The sequence below is a fragment of the Saccostrea cucullata genome, unplaced genomic scaffold (assembly GCF_032062105.1).
Source record: "Saccostrea cucullata isolate Sc308-1 unplaced genomic scaffold, CSIRO_AGI_Scuc_v1 ctg11676, whole genome shotgun sequence".
Classification (NCBI taxonomy): Eukaryota; Metazoa; Mollusca; class Bivalvia; order Ostreida; family Ostreidae; genus Saccostrea; species Saccostrea cuccullata.
Genome location: NW_026929660.1, coordinates 3,430 through 23,329, shown reverse-complemented (window position 1 = coordinate 23,329; position 19,900 = coordinate 3,430). Strand labels below are relative to the sequence as shown.

General features: G+C 34.8%; 1 protein-coding gene and 1 long non-coding RNA gene across 3 annotated transcripts; one reads left to right on the top strand and one right to left on the bottom strand.

Moving 5' to 3' along the window:
• Window positions 1-418: 418 nt before the first annotated feature.
• LOC134281632 (uncharacterized) lies at window positions 419-1,358 on the top strand. The gene is made up of 2 exons (XR_009995137.1): window positions 419-576; window positions 1,279-1,358. It is a non-coding gene; the product is annotated as an uncharacterized LOC134281632 (long non-coding RNA).
• A 5,982-nt stretch (window positions 1,359-7,340) lies between these two features.
• LOC134281633 (uncharacterized) lies at window positions 7,341-19,254 on the bottom strand. Of its 2 annotated transcripts, none has more exons than XM_062764065.1 (4): window positions 19,155-19,254; window positions 11,062-12,236; window positions 10,690-10,735; window positions 7,341-8,978 (listed from the first exon to the last, which is right to left on the bottom strand). In XM_062764065.1, exons 2-4 carry the CDS (start codon window positions 11,602-11,604, stop codon window positions 8,434-8,436), a joined length of 1,134 nt encoding a protein of 377 aa, XP_062620049.1. In that variant the 5' UTR covers window positions 11,605-12,236; window positions 19,155-19,254; the 3' UTR covers window positions 7,341-8,433. The 2 variants fall into 2 exon arrangements, with proteins under 2 accessions (XP_062620049.1, XP_062620050.1); XM_062764066.1 differs by having other exon boundaries at window positions 7,344-8,978; window positions 10,690-10,732.
• Between the last annotated feature and the right edge of the window lie 646 nt (window positions 19,255-19,900).

Sequence of the window (19,900 nt, the reverse complement as noted above, 5' to 3'; positions counted from 1 at the left end):
AATATATTGGGCCATTTACTGAAAATATTTTTAAAAAAGCATAATCTACATATTGAAATATAAGTGCCCCCTCCTTCACTCTCGCGCGCGCTCTCTGAAACATTCTGTCTACCTTAGACTTTAACACTGATTTTTCCTATATATTCCTATGTAAAACTTGGGTCGGCCATTTTACATCCCGATTTATCGAAATATCACAATTTTATTTAGGGAAAGGCCTGCCCTGAAAGACTTCTAGGACAAAATTATTTTCTAAATGTCACTTTTTATTCGGGAAATTGTTCTCTCCTATAAGTCATTTTTTTGTCAAAGTAAATACATCCTATGATGAGCGATGTCGGAACCTAGTTTTTTTTTACCACTTTTTTTATAACAAATGTCATAATTATTAATACATTAAACACAGAATAGAAACAATTCCTCCTTTTTGAGATTATTTTGATAATAAAATGATAAATTCATTATTTACGGAAAGGTCAGCTAAATATTACAGTATTCCTATTACATATTATGTTGGGTTTTTTTTAACAGGATGCTTGTTTTGTTTGTCACTAATAGACATCCCCAACCAGTGGCGTATATTCCATGTAGGCAAAAAGGCTGTAGCTTACACATCATTTTCTCGAGAATAAAAAAATTGATTGAATAAAGGGGCGGGGATTCGATAATGAATCGTACCTATTAATTTGTTTTGTTGGAAATGAAAAAAAAATCTTAGCAATCTGCACTTTTATATACCTATCTGATATGTTTACAGTTTTGCTTTGTATTTAAGGACAAAACTAATTACCTTAACTTGACATTTTTTAAGGCAAAGCTCAAGTGTTATTAATTTATATCAAGTCCGTATCAGAAAATTTGATAAAAAACAACAGGATCCCCATAATATGTGCAGGAAACAAAAATGATAACGCATTTATTTATATTTGTTGGTAGGAAATTCAACATTTTGGTCGAATTTTGATTATTCAGTTAGGAAATTTCCTTATTTTCTAAGCAGATATCGAGTAAAAGGATATTAAGTTTTCAGTTTTGTTATGTGGTCTTCACATCATGATATAAACTGCAATATATGTACAATATAATTTTCACTGGTCAAATTAAAACTGTAGATGTCTGAGTTTGAAAATATGCCCCCTTTGAAAATCTCCCATACTTATCGAAAGGAAACTCCTTGTCTACCCATGCTTTACACCTTAGGTCAAATGTTTAACTTAATGTGAACGTACAAGCCCGCACATTATCAGAAAGTAATATACGCCACTGCCAACCCAAAAGCATACACATGGAAAACGAGGCCACAGACTTGGGCTGACATATTTAAAAATCACGGTTTGATGAATATATTGGGCCATTTACTAAAAATATTTTTAAAAAAGCATAATCTACATATTGAAATATAAGTGCCCCCTCCTTCACTCTCGCGCGCGCTCTCTGAAACATTCTGTCTACCTTTTGATATTCAGACTAAATGAAAAATATCAATGTTCGAGCAAAATATAAACATAAAAAGATTCAGTTAACATATATACTAAACAAAAAAAGAAACGCATATTGCTTTACTCGTCAAAGAAATTTTTCAAATGTACATGGAACAACTATCTTTTATATCATTGGATACCTGTGACCTATTTAAAGGACAACATAGTGTTAATTATCCCCTTATTAAACGCGTTTATGAAAGTAATTGTTTTTCATGATTTCTTCTGAATCGGACGTCTATTTTTGCTCATATTTTGCAATGAGAATATCAACACTTATTAAACCCATATTTAAGATTTGATAGCAGTGTTGATGCTGCAATGCCACGCCGAAACAAAGATAAATACAACCAGGCTAACGATTATAGTAAACGGAGTTGCGCAACAGGAAGTTGAAACTGCATTTGGAATACATCAATTGGCCTTGCAGGCGTTTAACTATCATCGGAAGACCAAGAATTAGCCGTGCGCACGTAACCGCACTCAGACAGGACCGTCTGACACCCCCCTTCAGAACCTCACGCGATTCAGAACTTGCTCTAAAATCTGCTGCTACAATTGCTGGATAAAAATTTCAGCATAAAAGTGCATAAATTGTTTGCAAGAGACTGAGTAGCTGGTATTCATACACGACATCCGTATATTGGAAATCCACCAGCGCTTAGACGTTGCAAAGGACATATGGATTAGTTTAGACGGTATGCACCAAGAATTTGGAGGGGTCGACCATGACATAAACTTCACTTTTCTACTCGCAATACATGATATGTTAAATTTTTATCAAAACCCTCTAAAATCCCTTTTGAAAAAAAATAAGGATTAAACTGAAAACTTTGATTTTCATGTTTAATCTGAATATGCGTTTTTTTTTTGTTGCGTATACATCTGACCTGTATTTAGCTATGTAATTGTAGACTTTAACACTGATTTTTCCTATATATTCCTATGTAAAACTTGGGTTGGCCATTTTGGCCCCATCCTTGCCCCGGGGGTCTTGATTTGAACAAACTTGAATCTACACTACCTGAGGATGATTCACATGTATTTCATCTTTCCTGGCTCAGTGGTTCTGGAGATTTTGAAGATGATTTTAAAAAAATGCCATTAATTTTTAACAAATTCAAGATTATCTCCCCTTGGAAAAGGGCGTGGTCCTTCATTTGAACAAACTTGAATCCCCTTCACCCAAGGATACTTTATGCCAAGTTTGATTGAAATTGGCCCAGTGGTTCTTGAGAAGAAGATGAAAATGTGAAAAGTTTACAACGACAACGACGACAACAACGACAACGACAGACGACGGACAAATTTTGATCAGAAAAGCTCACTTGAGCCTTCGGCTCAGGTGAGCTAAAAAACCAAAACAAATAGACCATTTCTGCTTATAACCTGGCTACTTTGGAGGGCTTCTGTTAAACAATGGTCCAGAACAGACATGCAAATATGGAAAGCATAGACTAACGCCAATACATGTACATTTCTATTTTTTTAATGTTTTTATTTGAAATAAGAAATGAGGTATTTAAAATCTGTTTAGCCTACGCTATTTACCATGCATAAATAATGTACTCAGTATTTATGCTAAAATGGGTTTATATTCGTTTTTATATAATTTACAGTAATTTTTCTTATAAAAGATTTAATTCTTGCAATGTAAGGTTTTAATAACATGAATTTATATAATTTAAATTACATATCACTTTGAAACTCTCTATTTAAAAAGGTTGCTAATAAACTGCATATCATAGAATGATGTATGAATAATACATTGTGCTCGTACTTTCTTTTTGACATGTAATTTTTTCCCTTAGCAAAAAAGAATTAAATAACATTAAAAATTTATTTATTGCATAACCTTACATTTGAACATCTGTCGTTTCCTCTACTCTATGAACCTGTACCACGCAGTTGCATTTATAATGCCATGAATGCAACTCCTCCGACTTTTACTACAGTTTATGTCCAGACTTTGCAAGGTTCCCCATTATAAAATGAAGTTCGGGTTATATATATTGAAAACACTGTTAGGGGAATTTCCAAAACAAATTAAAAAGTGAATATGCTTATACTCATTTTTTTTGTTGGAAAACTCATGACAAAATATATAACAAATATGCAATAAAAATGACTCAAAGTTCATAACAGGTGCTCCTATGTACAATGTATACGTTAAAAGAAAAGGTAACTCTTACCAATGGTAAGGAATAATGACGAAAATGACATTAAATACTGTAAATGATATATGACAGGAATATACAACAGAGCAAACACAGATCCCTAAACATCAGAGGTGGGATCAGGCGACATAAAGGAGCAAGAATCACCCGCCAATTGCCCCTTGTCCTGATCCGGAAGTATATTTTCTTTCTCCTCCTATCTATCAAAAGAAAAGTCTTGTTCAACTAGACGCTCGGTTACTTTCGTCGTTTCCAACAAGCTCCTCGGACTTTATGGCGATAGCCAAGCTTCTGGTTGCCTAAGACTATTTGAATGATGACGTCATTTATTTTTCTCGAAATGAGGAAAAAATAATTTAGCCAAAATGTAATGTTAAAACAAAATTCATTAAACTAGTCTGAAGAGGCACATATTGTGTATACATTTTTGTTATCGATACAGCTCATATAGAATTACTTTTAATATATTTACAAGGTATCAAGATGTGCTTCTTTATTTTCATCATTATTTTCCTAAAGTAAACAGGTTTTATAATGCACACATTACAGCCTTCCTTTCCTCTGTCATCTTGATAAAATCATTGAATTGAAAATACACGTCGTATAAGTTATACACAATTGCTATGTCAATATGAATAGAAGTACATTGTACATGTAATAACTCTGCAAGCAAATTTTCCAGGGTGCAATAACACTGATTAATATTTATTTTTAATAATTGCATAATACGTTAATCATAACATAAGCTTTCATACAATGTACCATGAAGATATAAAACCCCATGATGCATGTAATAACAATTATAAAAGTACAAAAAGATATAAGAAATTCTTTTAGCTTTGAAACTTTCCATTTTATGAAGCCTAACACTTTTTTTTATTTTATTTTGCTATTGGTCTTAAAACATAACAAAACATTAGACAGCATGAAATTGCAGTATTCTTGATTTATCATCAAAAGATGACTTTTAAGGTTACTATTCATTGTGTATACAACTCTTGACAAAGATAACTGCTTGCATTTTTTGTAAAATATGTTTATTACACAATAAGTACTAGTATATGTTTTTTTGTAAAATATGTTCACAATACATGTTCCGTAAATCTGGAAATTTTTACGTCGATTTATTTTTGCGAATTTGGGTCAAAAAGCTGTTGATTAATTTTTACGCTTCAAATTTTTGTGAATTGTCACTGGTGCTAGAAATAAAAAAAAAACATTCAAAATTTTCATATCAGGTTATGTTTTAAATACCGGTAATATCCCCATATAGAATATCACCAATATACTCGCAATGTGGCATGATATTGTAAAATCGCTCCGAAACAATTTTGATAAAAATACAAAAGGATTTGCTCTGAAAATAATTTCTAAATCAATTATAACAAACATTTTGGAGGTTGTGTATTCCTTTTAACCTATATATATAAAGTATATTCCAAATGAAGATAAAATATATTAACTTATTTTCTAAACGTTTGGTTTTTTCTCACCTAAAATTTACACGCCGTGTTTACATTTGGAACTTTCTAGTTTGAGTTATCGCCCGTGTTTATACACGGTTAGATAAAATGACAGTTCTCTCTTTATTGGCAAATTAATTGCTGAAAATAATTACAAGAGGCCCAAGGGCCTTGAATCGCTCTTCTGATAAATTGTACAACCTATCACTTGTATTTGAAGCCTCTAACCCTAAGTATCCTATTAAAGACCCAAGTTGCATCACCTGACAAAGTTTTATGATTCTTAGCCAATTAGAACTCCTTTTTGGTCTACATTCTTAGAAATCACAAAATTTATCAAGTGACAAAGTTTGATAATTCTAAGCCAATAAATACCTGAGATATTCAAAAGTAGGTCACTGTGACTTACTCTTTGGTCAACATTCTCAGAAAACCCAAGATGCATCAACTGACAAAGTTGATGATTCTTAACTAATAAGTACCAGAGATAGCAATAAAATGTCGAAAGTAAGTCATTGTGACCCACATTTTGGTTGACATTTTTTAGAGTCCCAACATGCATCTGCTGACCAAGTTTGATAATTTTAAGCCAATAAATACCTGAGATATTCAAAAGTAGGTCACCATGACCTACTTTTAGGTCGACATTCTCCGAAAATCCATGATGCATCAACTGAAAAAGTATGATGATTCTAAATAGATAAGTACTAGAGATACATAAATATAGCCATAAAATGTCAAAAAGTAGGTCACTGTGACATACTTTTTGGTCGACATTCTCCGAAAACCCAAGATGTATCAACTGACAAAGTTTGATGATTCTAAGCCAATAAGTACAGGACAATACTTAAATATAGCCATAAAATTTGAAAGTAGGTCATCGTGACCTACATTTTTGTTATATATTTTTAAAACTCCAAGATGCATCACCAAGTTTGATAATTCTAAGCTGATAAATACCTGAAATATTCAAAAGTAGGTCACCATGACCTACTTTTTGGTCGAAATTCTCCGAAAACCAAAGATGCATCAACTGACAAAGTATGATGATTCTAAACCAATAAGTACTAGAGGTACATAAATATAGCCATAAAATGTCAAAAAGTAGGTCACTGTGACCTACTTTATGGTCGACATTCTCTGAAAACCCAAAATGCATCAACTGACAAAGTTCGATGATTCTAAGCCAATAAGTGCCGGAAATATTTAAATATAGACATAAAATGTCTAAAGTAGGTCACTGTGACCTAATTTTTGGTCGTCACTGTCCGAAAACCCAAGATGCATCAACTCACAAAGTTTGATGATTCTAAGCCAATAAATACTAAGATACTTAAATATAGCCATAAAATGTCGAAAGTAGGTCACCGTGACCTACATTTTGGTCGATATTTTTCAGATTCCCAAGATGCATCTCCTGACCAAGTTTGATGATCATATGTTTAAAGGTAATCAAAATATGCCTTTTAAACAATTTGAAAACAAATGCCTGCAAAATTCTAAAAGTAGGTAACAGTGACCTACTTTTTCTTAAATATGTTTTAAGGTCCCATGATGCAGGAACTTACAAGATTTGATGATTCTAACCCTTTCAGTGCCTGAAATAATGGGATTAAATGTTTTGAAAAGGACAAGTCATAAAGTTCAAAAAGTAGGTCACGGTGATCTACTTTTAAGTTGACGTTGTTCAAGGACCCAAGATGCATCAACTGACTTAGTTTGATGATCATAGGCCTTAAAGTATCCAAAATATGCCTTTAAATCAATTTGAAAACAAATGCCCGCAAAATTTAAAAAGTAGGTCATTTGACCTACTTTTTGATTATCATGATTGAAGTCTTAAGATGCATCATCTTACAAGATTTGATGATCCTAGTCCTTATAGTAAGCAAAATATGAACATTTTTATTAATTGTAAATTTAGGTCAACTGTGACCTTGAGACCACGCCTTTTGCCCCAGGGTCATGCCTTGAACAATTTTTAATCTTCAACATATCCTGATCCTTGTATGTAAGTTTGGTGAAAATCTGCCCCGTGGTTCTGGAGGAGAAGATTTTTTAGCTTTTTAGCAACCAGTGCTTTTTGTTTTGTTTTCCTGATTATCTCCCCTTGTTTTAGGGTCCCAACCCTTATTTTAATATAAATGGTAGCCCTTGGGCCGAGGATACCCTGTGACAAATTTGACACTGATTGGCCAAGGGGTTCTTGATTTATGGCCCATATTCTAAAAAGTTAGCGCACACCGCACGACGCACAAATGGCCATAGCATTAGCTCTTTGAGCCTTTGGCTCAGAAGAGCTAAAAATGCAAATTTGCTAAAAATTTATCTACAGTAAAAAATTTCAGATTTACGGTATATATCTCGAGAAACAACGGGCAACGGGCCTTATACATGTAGGTCACCTTAGTATCATGTAACAGCTTTTCAACAATTAAATATGGTTCATTTTTAAACCAGAGGCCATGAAATCCACAACTTTGAAAGTAGCATCATTGCTCATCATAACCACAGAAAATTCTGACCCTAGGGCAAAACATTTAACAATTTTGGAAATGACACCATTGAGTTCAAATTCTAGAGAGGGACGCTAAACCAAAAAAAAACAACAAACAATCAATCAATCAGTAGAGCCTCTCCTCAGCCTCAAAACCCCTGACTCAAGGACAATGAAATTCAAAATTTTAGAGCAGTCAGCCTTGCTTATCATAACAATGCATTCCGTTTGCTAACCTAATTCCAAGAAACATTGGATATGATTTTTATAGAAATGATGCATTTTCAATATGTACTCAACAAAACCCCGTTCTAGCCCCAGAACACCTGACCCTGGTGCTATTTATTTCACAATTTTGATGGAGGGGGTAATGTTTTCTAAAATCATGCCAACAGTTTGGCTGTTTGATGTCCATGAGTGAAGGAGATTTTTTTAATCAATGCATTAATTTTGATGGTTTAAGCCCAATCCCTCAGGCCCAAGGGGAGCAGGGGCAATAAATTTAAAAAAAAATCACAACGCTTTCTCCATCAATGTAATTTGTCAAAATAGGTTGAAATTGGTTTAGCAGTTTCAGAGAAGCTGAAATTGTTTAAATGTTAACTCACATCTAACGAAGCACGCCGACGGAAAAAAAGCACATATAAAGAGGTCTCCTGAATAAATTCAGCTGCTCTAAAAAATTATATATGCATAATTTTATGCACAAAATTAGAAATAATAAAGATGACTGTACAAAATTATCTTTAAAAAATTTTTACATTAAATTTTTTTGGTCCTTTAAGACTGTAGAATCGTTATTTCAAGATTTCCTGTTACGATTTCCAGAAAGCTTTCAGAGCCTCAATGACATCATTTCGCTCTAGAAATGTCAATGCTCTACACAAGTCCTGGCGACATAGAGTCGGACATTCCTCTCTAGTTTGTAAGAGAGCTTCATATACCCTTTTCTCTATTTTCTGAAAGTTTTCCTCAATCTTTTCTATACTTCTCTGCCGAAGGCCCAAAAGTCGCACAAAGTGAGTGTAATCTTTTGGAAGATATTGAGACAGTATATGGAATTCTTTCTCGGACACCGACAGACTCGGACTCGGAACATCTTTGCATTGAAAATCCGCCATATTGAATGCCCTAACATATTCTGCAGCTCTCCCTTGGTCAGCCTTGTTTAGAATTATTTCCAACTTATTCAAGTGGTCGATGTTGGGATTTTTACATAACCACTTGTATAGAATTCTAAATACTTGCTCTTCAAAATTTCTTGTGGAAGTATCTTCCTCGACATCAAAATGCCTCGCCAATAGAAAGCATGTTGTGTCACGCATCTTCTTTGAAACCACATTTAAAATCAGTTCTAAGGCTGAAACATAAAAATGCAAATTAAACTTTTAAACAGTCATTATCATTAAGTTTTGCTTTATTCTTTGATATAACGTGGTTACAACCCCTTTACTCAACAATTTCTGAGCTAAGAATGTCCATGGTACGAGTTCAGCTGGAATTGTTAAAGAAAGAAGCAAAGGTTAAGTATTTCACGTTATATGTTCACACGTTGCTTTCATCTGTCACCACTTCTACAATTATTCTATAGACATTTTGTCTCATGTAGTTCATCAACAAGTTTGCATGCATGCTACGTGTACATGTTTTATCAACTATACTGATACCTTTAATAAATTAAGAAAATCATATGATAAAACAATGATGAAAATAATTTTAGACAGCAGCATAAATCACTTCCAATTCAAGTTCTGTAATGAAACTGGACTGGTTTGTATGTTATTTCCAAACAAGAGGCAAATGAGCAACAGCGCTCACCAGGATAACAATTTGGTCCTGTGGCTCTTCACCAATTTGACGTCTTGTAATACCTATTGTCGTCCCATACTACCACAATGGATCACAATTTATACAATTTAGAATCTACATTACCCCCAGGAAGCCTCCATATAAGCTTTTCTGATTTAGTGATGCTTGAGAAGAAGACTTTTTCTCTTTGTTCCAGGGCAAAACTTAGATGCCATATTGTGGCACTGCCCTACCCTGAGGGAGATGATGGAAACAATTTAGAATCTACAATATCCATATTCTTCCAAATAAGTTTTAGCTTTTCTGGCATAGTGGCTCTTGAGATGAAAATTATTCCTATTTATTTCAATGATGTAATAAGTTCAATGATTAAATAATCGAGACATGTTTTCTGGAAGAATTTCTGGTAATATTTTTGATTTTTTTTATTCATAGCATTCAATTATTTAAAATAATTCATGAGCTCAAACACACATACTATTTGCATAATGATGTTTAAAAATACATGTAACCTTTACATTGTATTTAATATTGCAAGAAATTATTTTTTGAGAAAAATGAAAATTTAAAAATTTAGTCCGAATTCCCTCTGCATTAGCATATTACCTTTTGTTCCTGTATATTTTCTTTAAATGATAAAATAAGAAATTTGTAAATTGATATTGAGTAAAAACTTGGCTATTTTATTCATTTAGAACAATTTTTAATTTAACATAATATACTTTATAAAATTCCCTTTCTGTCTTCTGAAACCAGAGTAAACGTCATCCTTTAGTCATTCAAAAATTAGATCATCAGACAAGAAATATTTACAAAAAGGCGTGCTCCCCTCATGCACCCAATAATTGGATTTTTTTCTAATCCCAGAGGGATAACTCTGTCCAAAATTAATTTGTCATACCCAAAACAGATCTTTATCCAGATATTCTTATGATGAATATGTATACCAAATTTCATTTCAGTATGAACAACCTCTGCGAAGCAAATGAACAGAAATTTGGTGGACAGACAGACCGCCCAACCTACCGATAAACAACAGGAAAGCAATATGCCCTTGTTTTCATCGAAGGGGTGGGGATAAAAATGATCTACCTTGCCTCGAATAGCATTTCAACTGTCCAATAAAATAATTGATAATTTTTACATCTTGCATTTTCTACCAATCACAAAAGAAAGAAAGTGCACATGCCGAAGATTCTTTAAATTCTGTATCATGATCTCTACGGAATAAGTTAAAATTGACTGAATAAAAAGATACACACCTGAGACTTTTTCCTCCTTAAGATGAGACCTCTTTTGAAGCTCCTGCTTAAAACGAGAAAGAATAAAGAATGACTATAGAATGAATTTAAATTTATATAACGTAAATTTCCACCTCCTTCAATAAAGAATTCAACAATTATAATCAAGAACTTTACTCTCATTTTTAATAGTTCCATACATTCAGAATTCTTTATGGAATCATCAAAAATATTTTCTTTATTTTATAGTTATAAAAGCTTTAATCAGAAACAGTAAATTTTAGAATATTTTTTCTTCTCAAATTTTACAAGGTCATCATTTAACTAATTTATTATATTATTGTTTAATCAAAGTATAGAGTTTAATAAAGCCAAAATTATATTCTACAGAACCTTTTTCCAATATTTTGTGATATCTTTTGTGTTTATTGGATGCTTTTTATTCGCTGGACAGGATGGACATTGAAAACTCGCTCTTGTAAACATAGATTCCTTTATGACAGCGCTTTCTTTGTTGTCACAGAATCCAACAGGTTTGCATTTGAAAGCAACATCGAATCCAGAGTTTTTCTGAAACGTGTTGGCAAGATTGTTAAGTATACTTTCAATTCTTTCTCTGATCTGGTGACATGTTGAGACATCAACTTCTTCCTCCCCGTCTGTAACAAACACCTGCAGCTGAATCTCTGTTTGGGTCATTCCGATCAGAATGTTATGGCACAGGTCATGAAACATGAAAACGGCCGCAGTCTGGTATATGCATCCTCTATCTCCATCATTAAAAATCTCCCAAGGAATCTGCATGCAAGTTGCTACAAGACGATGGAAAATTCCAGCAGGAAGAACATCAAACGTGAACAGAGGATGGATGAGGCAGGGTATAATGAAAAGCAATCTGCAGGAAATGGTCTCTTGTTCATACAGGGAACATACCATTTGTTTTCATTCGTTTTAGCCAGGAGTCCTAGCTTCTCCATGTAGCGCATGATATCTTCTTTGTGTTCAAGGTACCCATTGCTGTTCATTTCCCATATCGCAGACAGCAGTGTGTCACTCAGTACTCCAGTTTCATTAAATTTGTTCCATTGTGAGGCAAGCTTAAATAAATCTTCTGCTGCGTGGTTTTTATCTGTGATTACATTTTTGAACGCATCTGCAAACCACTGAACATCAAGAATTATTATTCCTCTGAGAGATTCTTGGTTAAAGTGTAAAATTTCTCTGATGTCATGGAAAAACTGCAGCATGGTGTGAATATGTTCGACTGGTTCCAACCTCATTTCCTGTGGCAATGCTTCATTGAAAGCCAAAAGTGTCTCTTTGTTGATTATTTTAAGGTTTTTCTTTTCCTGGAAGAATTTTTCAAACATTGCCCAGGAGTATGGAAGTTTCTCTCCCCAGTGATCAAGATTTTTGACAACATCTACAACTGATGCCTTGATTTTTTCAATACATTCATTCTCATGGAATCCAACAGCAAACATCCTTTCCCTGTCAATATGTTTTTGCAGAGACGCATCCTTTGTTTCCAAACTTGTCCATATCTCACGAAAAAACTTTTCTTTCTCCTAGTAAAAAAAATTATTTGATATCGAAAATTGTTGCTATCAACAATATCAATGCTTTGTACAGTTTTAGTAACTGTGTAGTATTCAAGCACAATTGCCAGAACTGTTCTTACCTAAAGGAAAGGAAGCATACTTCAACACTGAAGCAAAGTTTAAGAACAATATTGGGGAAGGTAAAAATAATCCACTGAACACGCATAATACGATATAAATATTATATCATGGATTTTAGAGTAAGGAAAACTTCGTTAACACAAGAGGCCCATGGGCCACATCGCTCACCTGAGCACTAAGGGTTGGAAAAAGTAGAAAATGGCTTTTTATTGTGAAGTTTAAATCCAAAAGTAGTCCCATGGCCAATCATGGATTTGCTATTTTTTAGAAAATGATTTTTAAAGAATTTTCCTATATATTTCTATGTAAAACTTTGGTCAGCCATTTTGGCCCCGCCCTACCCCCGGGGTCATGATTTGAACAAACTTGAATCTACACTACCTGAGCATGCTTCCATATAAATATGATGAATTATGGCTTTGTCATTCTTGAGAAGATTTTTTTTTTTAGAATTTTCCTATATATTTCTATGTAAAACTTTGGTCTGCCATTTTGGCCCCACCCTACCCCCGGGGGTCATGATTTGAACAAACTTGAATCTACACTACCTGAACATTGCTTCCATATAAATATGATGAACTATGGCTTTGTCATTCATGAGAAGAAGATTTTTTTTTTAGAATTTTCCTATATATTTCTATGTAAAACTTTGGTCGGCCATTTTGGCCCCGCCTTACCCCATGGGGTCATGATTTGAACAAACTTAAATCTACACTACCTGAACATTGCTTCCATATAAATATGATGAATTATGGCTATGTCATTCTTGAAAAGAAGATTTTTAAAGAATTTTCCTATATATTTCTATGTAAAACTTTGGTCTGCCATTTTGGCCCCGCCCTACCCCATGGGGTCATGATTTGAACAAACCTGAATCTACACTACCTGAGCATGCTTCCATATAAATATGATGAATTATGGCTTTCTCATTCTTGAGAAGAAGATTTTAAAAGAATTTTCCTATATATTTCTATGTAAAACTTTGGTCGACCATTTTGGCCCCGCCCTACCCCCGGGGGACATGATTTGAAAAAACTTGAATCTACACTACCTGAGCATGCTTCCATATAAATATGATGAATTATGGCCTTGTCATTCTTGAGAAGAAGATTTTTAAAGAATTTTCCTATATATTTCTATGTAAAACTTTGGTCGACCATTTTGGCCCCGTCCTACCCTCGGGGGACATGATTTGAACAAACTTGAATCTACACTACCTGAGGATGTTTCCCCATAAGTTTTATCTTTCCTGGCACAGTGGTTCTTGAGAAGGAGATTTTTAAAACATACCACCCAATTTTCACTAATTCTCAATTATCTCCCCTTGAATGAGGGCGTGGCCCTTTATTTAAACAAACTTGAATCTCCTTTACCCAAGGATGCTTTGTGGCAAGTTTGGTTGAAATTGGCCCAGCGGTTCTTGAGAAGAAGTCGAAAATGTGAAAAGTTTACGGACAGACAGACAGACGGACAGACAGCTAGACAGGCAGACGGACGCCGGACAAAATGTGATCAGAAAAGCTCACTTGAGCCTTCGGCTCAGGTGAGCTAAAAAAGGACTTTTAATATTCAAAAACAAGTATGCCGTTGACAGTAACCTAGTAGTAGAGCACTCGCTTCGTGATCCAGAGGCCCGGGTTCGATTCTCTTTACCGGCGACGCATCAAACCTAAGACGTAAAAATAGGCATCGACTGTTCCTTTGGCATCAGAAGTTAAAGTCACGTGTCTTACGGATATGACCTTAAAAACGTAGGTCCCGTGTCACGGTAGTCGCTGGCAAGATAAAGAAACCTTACTGCTGAATGGCCCTGAGTTCCAAGAATATGTCTAAATTTGAAGCCCTTTACCGGCATACGGTGACGTCTCCATATAAGTGAAAAATTCTTGAGAGGGACGTTAAACAATATACAATCAATCAATCAAAAACAAGTATAAAGAAAATATTGTAGCAAGCAATTACAAGAGGCCCAAGGGCCACATCGCTCATCTGAGTATTGTAGCTAGGACCCCTCCCTCCCCCCAAAAAAATCAGTTTAGTATTTAAAAGCTTCAATGCATAAATGGTCTCAACCTACCCTTTAAAGGCAGAAGGGGTAAGGGAGAGGGGTTATGATTTGAACAAACTTGAATCTATCCTATATGAGGATGTTTCCATATAAATATGACCAACCATGGTTTTCCTGTATATGATAAACTTTGATCATCCAATGTGGCCCCACCCTACCACTGGGGGTCATAATTTGAATAAACTTGAATCTACACCATCTAAGGATGCTTCCATTAAAATATGACCAATTAGGACTTTGCTGTTCTCGAGAAGAATTTTAAGGATTTTTCCTACATATTCCTATTGAAAACTTAAATATTCCAATGTGGCCCCACCCTTACCCCCGGGGTCATGATTTGAACAAACTTCAATTTACAACACCTGAGGATCATTCCATATAAGTTTCATATTTCCTGGCCTGGCCCAGTGGTTCATGAGAATAAGATATTTGAAAAATTCCATAAATGTTTTACTAATCCATAATTATCTCCCCATGGAAGAGGGTGTGGCCCTTCATTTGAATAAACTTGAATCATTGTTACAAAAGGATATCGATAGTTTGTGGCAAGTTTATTTGAAATTTGCCCATTGGTTCTTGAAAAGAAGATGAAAATGTGAAAAGTTTACCAACAACGACGACAGACAACGGACAAAGGTCAGGTGAGCTAAACAAGAGGCCCATGGGCCACATCGCTCACCTGAGCACTGTTGCTAGGAAAAAGAAGATATTGGTTTATTATTGAAAAGTTTAAATCCCAACGTACTGGTAGTCCCATGACCAATCATGGCTATTCTTGAGAAGATTTTTAAAGAATTTTCCTATATATTTCTATGTTAAACTTTGGTCGGCCATTTTGGCCCCGCCCTACCCCTGGGGGTCATGATTTGAACAAATTTGAATCTACACTACCGTAGGATGATTCCATATAAGTATGATCAATTATGGATTTGTTATTCTTGAGAAGAAGATTTTTAAAGAATTTTCCTATATATTTCTATGTAAAATTTTGGTCACTTATTGTGGCCCCCCCCCTACCCCCGGGGGTCATGATTTGAACAAACTTGAATTTACACTACCTGAGGATGCTTCCATATAAGTTTCATCCTTCCTGGCACAGTGGTTCTTGAAAAGAAGATTTTTAAAGAATTTTCCTATATATTTCTATGTAAAACTTTGGTCGGCCATTGTGACCCCGCCCTACCCCTGGGGGTCATGATTTGAAAAAACTTGAATCTGCACTACCGTAGGATGCTTCCATATAAGTCTCATCCTTCCTGGCACAGTGGGTCTTGAGAAGAAGATTTTTAAAGAATTTTCCTATATATTTCTATGTAAAACTTTGGTCGGCCATTGTGACCCGCCCTACCCCCAGGGGTCATGATTTGAACAAACTTGAATTTACACTACCTGAGGATGCTTCTTTATAAGTTTCATCTTTCCTGGCACAGTGGTTCTTGAGAAGATTTTTAAAGAATTTTCCTATATATTTCTATGTAAAACTTTGGTCGACCATTGTGGCCCCGCCCTACCCCTGGGGGTCATGATTTGAACAAACTTAAATTTACACTACCTGAGGATGCTTTCATATAAGTTAATCCTTCCTGGCACAGTGGTTCTTGAAAAGAAGATTTTTAAAACATGCCACCAAATTTTTATAAATTCCCAATTATCTCCCCTTGAATGAAGGCGTGGCCCTTCATTTGAACAAACTTGAATCCCCTTCACCCAAGAATGCTTTGTGGGAAGTTTGGTTAAAATTGGCCCAGCGGTTCTTGAGAAGAAGTCGAAAATGTGAAAAGTTTACAGACAGACAGACGGACGGACAGACGGAGTACAGACAAAATGTGATCAGAAAAGCTCACTTGAGCCTTCGGCTCAGGTGAGCTAAAAAAGTAATATGTTGATTCCGTAACTACGAGGTGACTTAAACATATGGAATCAAGTACTAGTATTACGTTGAAAAAAATCGTTGTATTATGAAATGAAAGAAATGAAGAAAAGAGTATTTAATAGTATTTGTCAAATAGGAAGTAATGAGGTTGGATGTTTGAGTTTCAATGTCAAAAGCCTTCTATAAATAGTACAGTAGGATCTCGATAATACGGTGACAGTTTTATAAGATGAAACGTTTTTACGTTGTAAATTGAAAACACAAAACACATTCCTAACACTGTTTTCTAGTATTACATTATTTTTTATTAATCCAAAAATTTTGGTATTTCAATTTTTAAAAAATCCAAAAAGGTTCCATCCATGTTTATTCAGTACTGATAGGCAATTAACAGAAAAGGAGATGCTGAAAAACATTTTGATATTTTTGTCCAAAAATTGATATATTGCTACTTTCTTTTGCGGACGCATTCACTGCCTTTGATTGCATTAACTAGAAGGGTTTGCTGATTACGCTAAAGTTTGCTTGACATCATAAAATGCATTTAAATGTTACTTTATAAATTTGTATTCATGTCCCATTAGAGGACAAAGTTTGTTTAAAAGTGGTTATTAGAAATTTGATGAAAAAAAGGAAAATTAGCAGACGGACATACTGATAAACATATAGATAAACATAGGTAATCAGAGATTACAGAGCTCACCTCAACGAATGTTGTCTTTAAGTAAGGCAAAGTCACACAATTAACCAACAAAAAGTATACATTCCAAAAATGAAAATATTTTTAAAAGCAATTTTGATCTGATACTTTGAAATAGACCTACATAAAAAATTCAAACTACTTCTTCTTCATGAAAATGTAATGAAAATCCAGCATCTGAAGCAAATTTGAGAGTTTTCATTTCTTGATGCAGCATTTGTGCAAGTTTGGTTTATACAATGTTATATTAGCCTTATAGTTTTTGGTAATAGACCTGCAACCATAACTTTTACCTTGTCTATTATCTGAAAAATGTATGTCCAATTCAGTATCCGAAGCAAGTCCATTAGTGTGCATCCTTAGATGTATCATCCATGCAAGTTTGCTCATTATAGGGCTCATAGTTTATTGGAAATGAATTATGCATCAAAACTGACATTTTCACTTATCCACAAAAAGTAGGTCAGATTCAGCATCCGAAGCAAGCCTGGAAGTATGCATCCTTAGATGTATCATCTATGCAAGATTGGTCATTAAAGAACTCATATTTCTTTGGAAATGAAACCTGCACCAAAAACTTTTAACTATTCACTCAACCGGAAAATGTAGGTCAGATTCAGCAACCGAAGCAAGCCTGGTAGTGTGCATCCTTAGATGTATTATCCATGCAAGTTTGGTCAACATAGGGCTTAAAGTTACTTGCAAATGAAACCTGCACCAAAAACATTAGCCTGTTCCCTCAACTGGAAAATGTAGGTCAGATTCAGCATCCAAAGCAAGCCAAGTAGTATGCATCCTTAGATGTATCATCCATGCAAGTTTGGTCAACATAGGGCTTATAGTTACTTGGAAATGAAACCTGAACCAAAAACTTTAACCTGTTCACTCAACTGGAAAATGTAGGTCAGATTCAGCATCCGAAGCAAGCCCGGTAGTATGCATCCTTAGATGTATCATCCATGCAACTTGGTCAACATAGGGCTTATAGTTACTTGGAAATGAAACCTGCACCAAAAACTTTAACCTGTTCATTTAACCTGAAAATGTAGGTCAGATTCAGCATCCGAAGCAAGCCCAGTAGTATGCATCCTTAGATGTATCATCCATGCAAGTTTGGTCAACAAAGGGCTTATAATTACTTGGAAATGGAACACGCACCAAAAACTTTAACCTGTTCACTCAACCGGAAAATGTAGGTCAGATTCAGCATCCGAAGCAAGCCCGATAGTATGCATCCTTAGATGTATCTTCCATGCAAGTTTGGTCAACATAGGGCTTATAGTTACTTGGAAATGAAACCCACACCAAAAACTGCACCAAAAATGTTAACCTGCTCCAAAAACATTAACCTGGTAATTCCTTTGCTGAAATTGCAGCATCTGAATCTTTGTCTGGTACAATAAAACACACTAAAACCATCTTCCATGCATGTCTAATCAGTATAGGACACAGAAGTAATTAAAAAGAAAACTGCTCCAAAAAACTTAACCTTAACCTGGGACGCCGACGCCGACACCGACGCCGAGGGTATCACATAAGCTCCCCCCAACTTCGTTGAGGTGAGCTAAAAAGTGAACAGAAAATATCAGTTGTCTTAAACCTTTGTTTAGATGTGCTTAAATTATTATATATTCTGACATTTTTCATGACTGGGAATGAAAGAGGTAATGATGCTTTTATATTGATGACCAATCATGACTCTATTGTTCTTGAGAGAATTTAACGTTTCAGTGCATTCCTACTTAAAACATTGCTCACCCATTTTGGCCCTAATCTTCCCTCAAGGGTCATGATTTGAATAAACTTGAATTTACACTAAATTTTGTGATGTTTCTATATAAGTATGACCAATCATGGCTTTTTTCTAACTTTGACCCCCCATTGTAGCCCTATCCTACCCCCGGGAGTTATGATTTGAAAAAAAAAATCTTCAAATCCAGATGATGCTTTTACATTAGTTTAAATTTTGCTGGAAAAGGCCATTTATTTGAATTTGAATTCCCTTTACCCAGATACTTTGTGGCAAGTTTGTCTAAATTGGCCTTGTGGATCTTGAGAAGAAAATGAAAATGTGAAAAGTTTACAACGACAACAACAACGACGACGACAAACAACGAACATCTTTTGATACGAAAAGCTTTCGCAGATATTAATATCAAATACCTCTTTTGCCTTCCTTTCAGCATGAGTGCCCACCAGTAAAACAGGAGCCTTTTCACTGCTGTATTGATGAATGGACTTGGCCCAGAATGTGAGATAGTCTGAATAATATAAAAAAATCAACATTAACTCAATAACTTTATTAATAATCATAAATGATGCACAACCCTGTAAGCCTATTTTAAACAACATTTCGTCTATATCATGTTGATGAGTATAATCAACTCCAACTTGGCTCAGAATGTTAGATAGTCTAAATTAAATAAAAATCAACAATTACTCAATGACTTTATCAATAAATACAAGACTATAAATGCTAAAGCACACATTAAACCACCGGTAGCCTTTACTATGTTCATGAGTGTAATCACCTCCAGAGGAAAGATAATGTACATTAATTTAGTTTTGACATGAATTCAGTCATAATGCAATCACCAAAACTGCAATTTTCTGAGGGCTTAATCTTCGAAGATAAAATTATTCAATGTTGCTGAAAAATCTTGCTAGATGAAATTATTAAAAGTTACTGAATCCTCCGGTACTGAGCAACAATTCATTTAAGTATAAATGTGTGTCCTTTCACAGGCTATACCAGATTCTTAGACCACAATAATCCCATCAATCTTACAGACCGACATCGCCCAACTTAGCAATGGCCCCGGAGCCACATCGCTCCCCTGAGCAATAGCTTAAGAAAAAACTAGGGCTAATTGTAACGGGAACCGTTACAGATGTTCCCCAAACGCTCC

Bases quoted from the DNA above. Each gene is read 5' to 3' on its own strand.
- LOC134281633 (XM_062764065.1), bottom strand. From the start codon at position 11,604: ATGGTATGTTCCCTGTATGAACAAGAGACCATTTCCTGCAGATTGCTT. The intron at 10,736-11,061 runs GTTCTGTAGAAT...TCTCGTTTTAAG, and splicing joins TCACAAAATATTGGAAAAAG to CAGGAGCTTCAAAAGAGGTC. The intron at 8,979-10,689 runs GTGTGTATCTTT...TTTATGTTTCAG, and splicing joins TAAGGAGGAAAAAGTCTCAG to CCTTAGAACTGATTTTAAAT.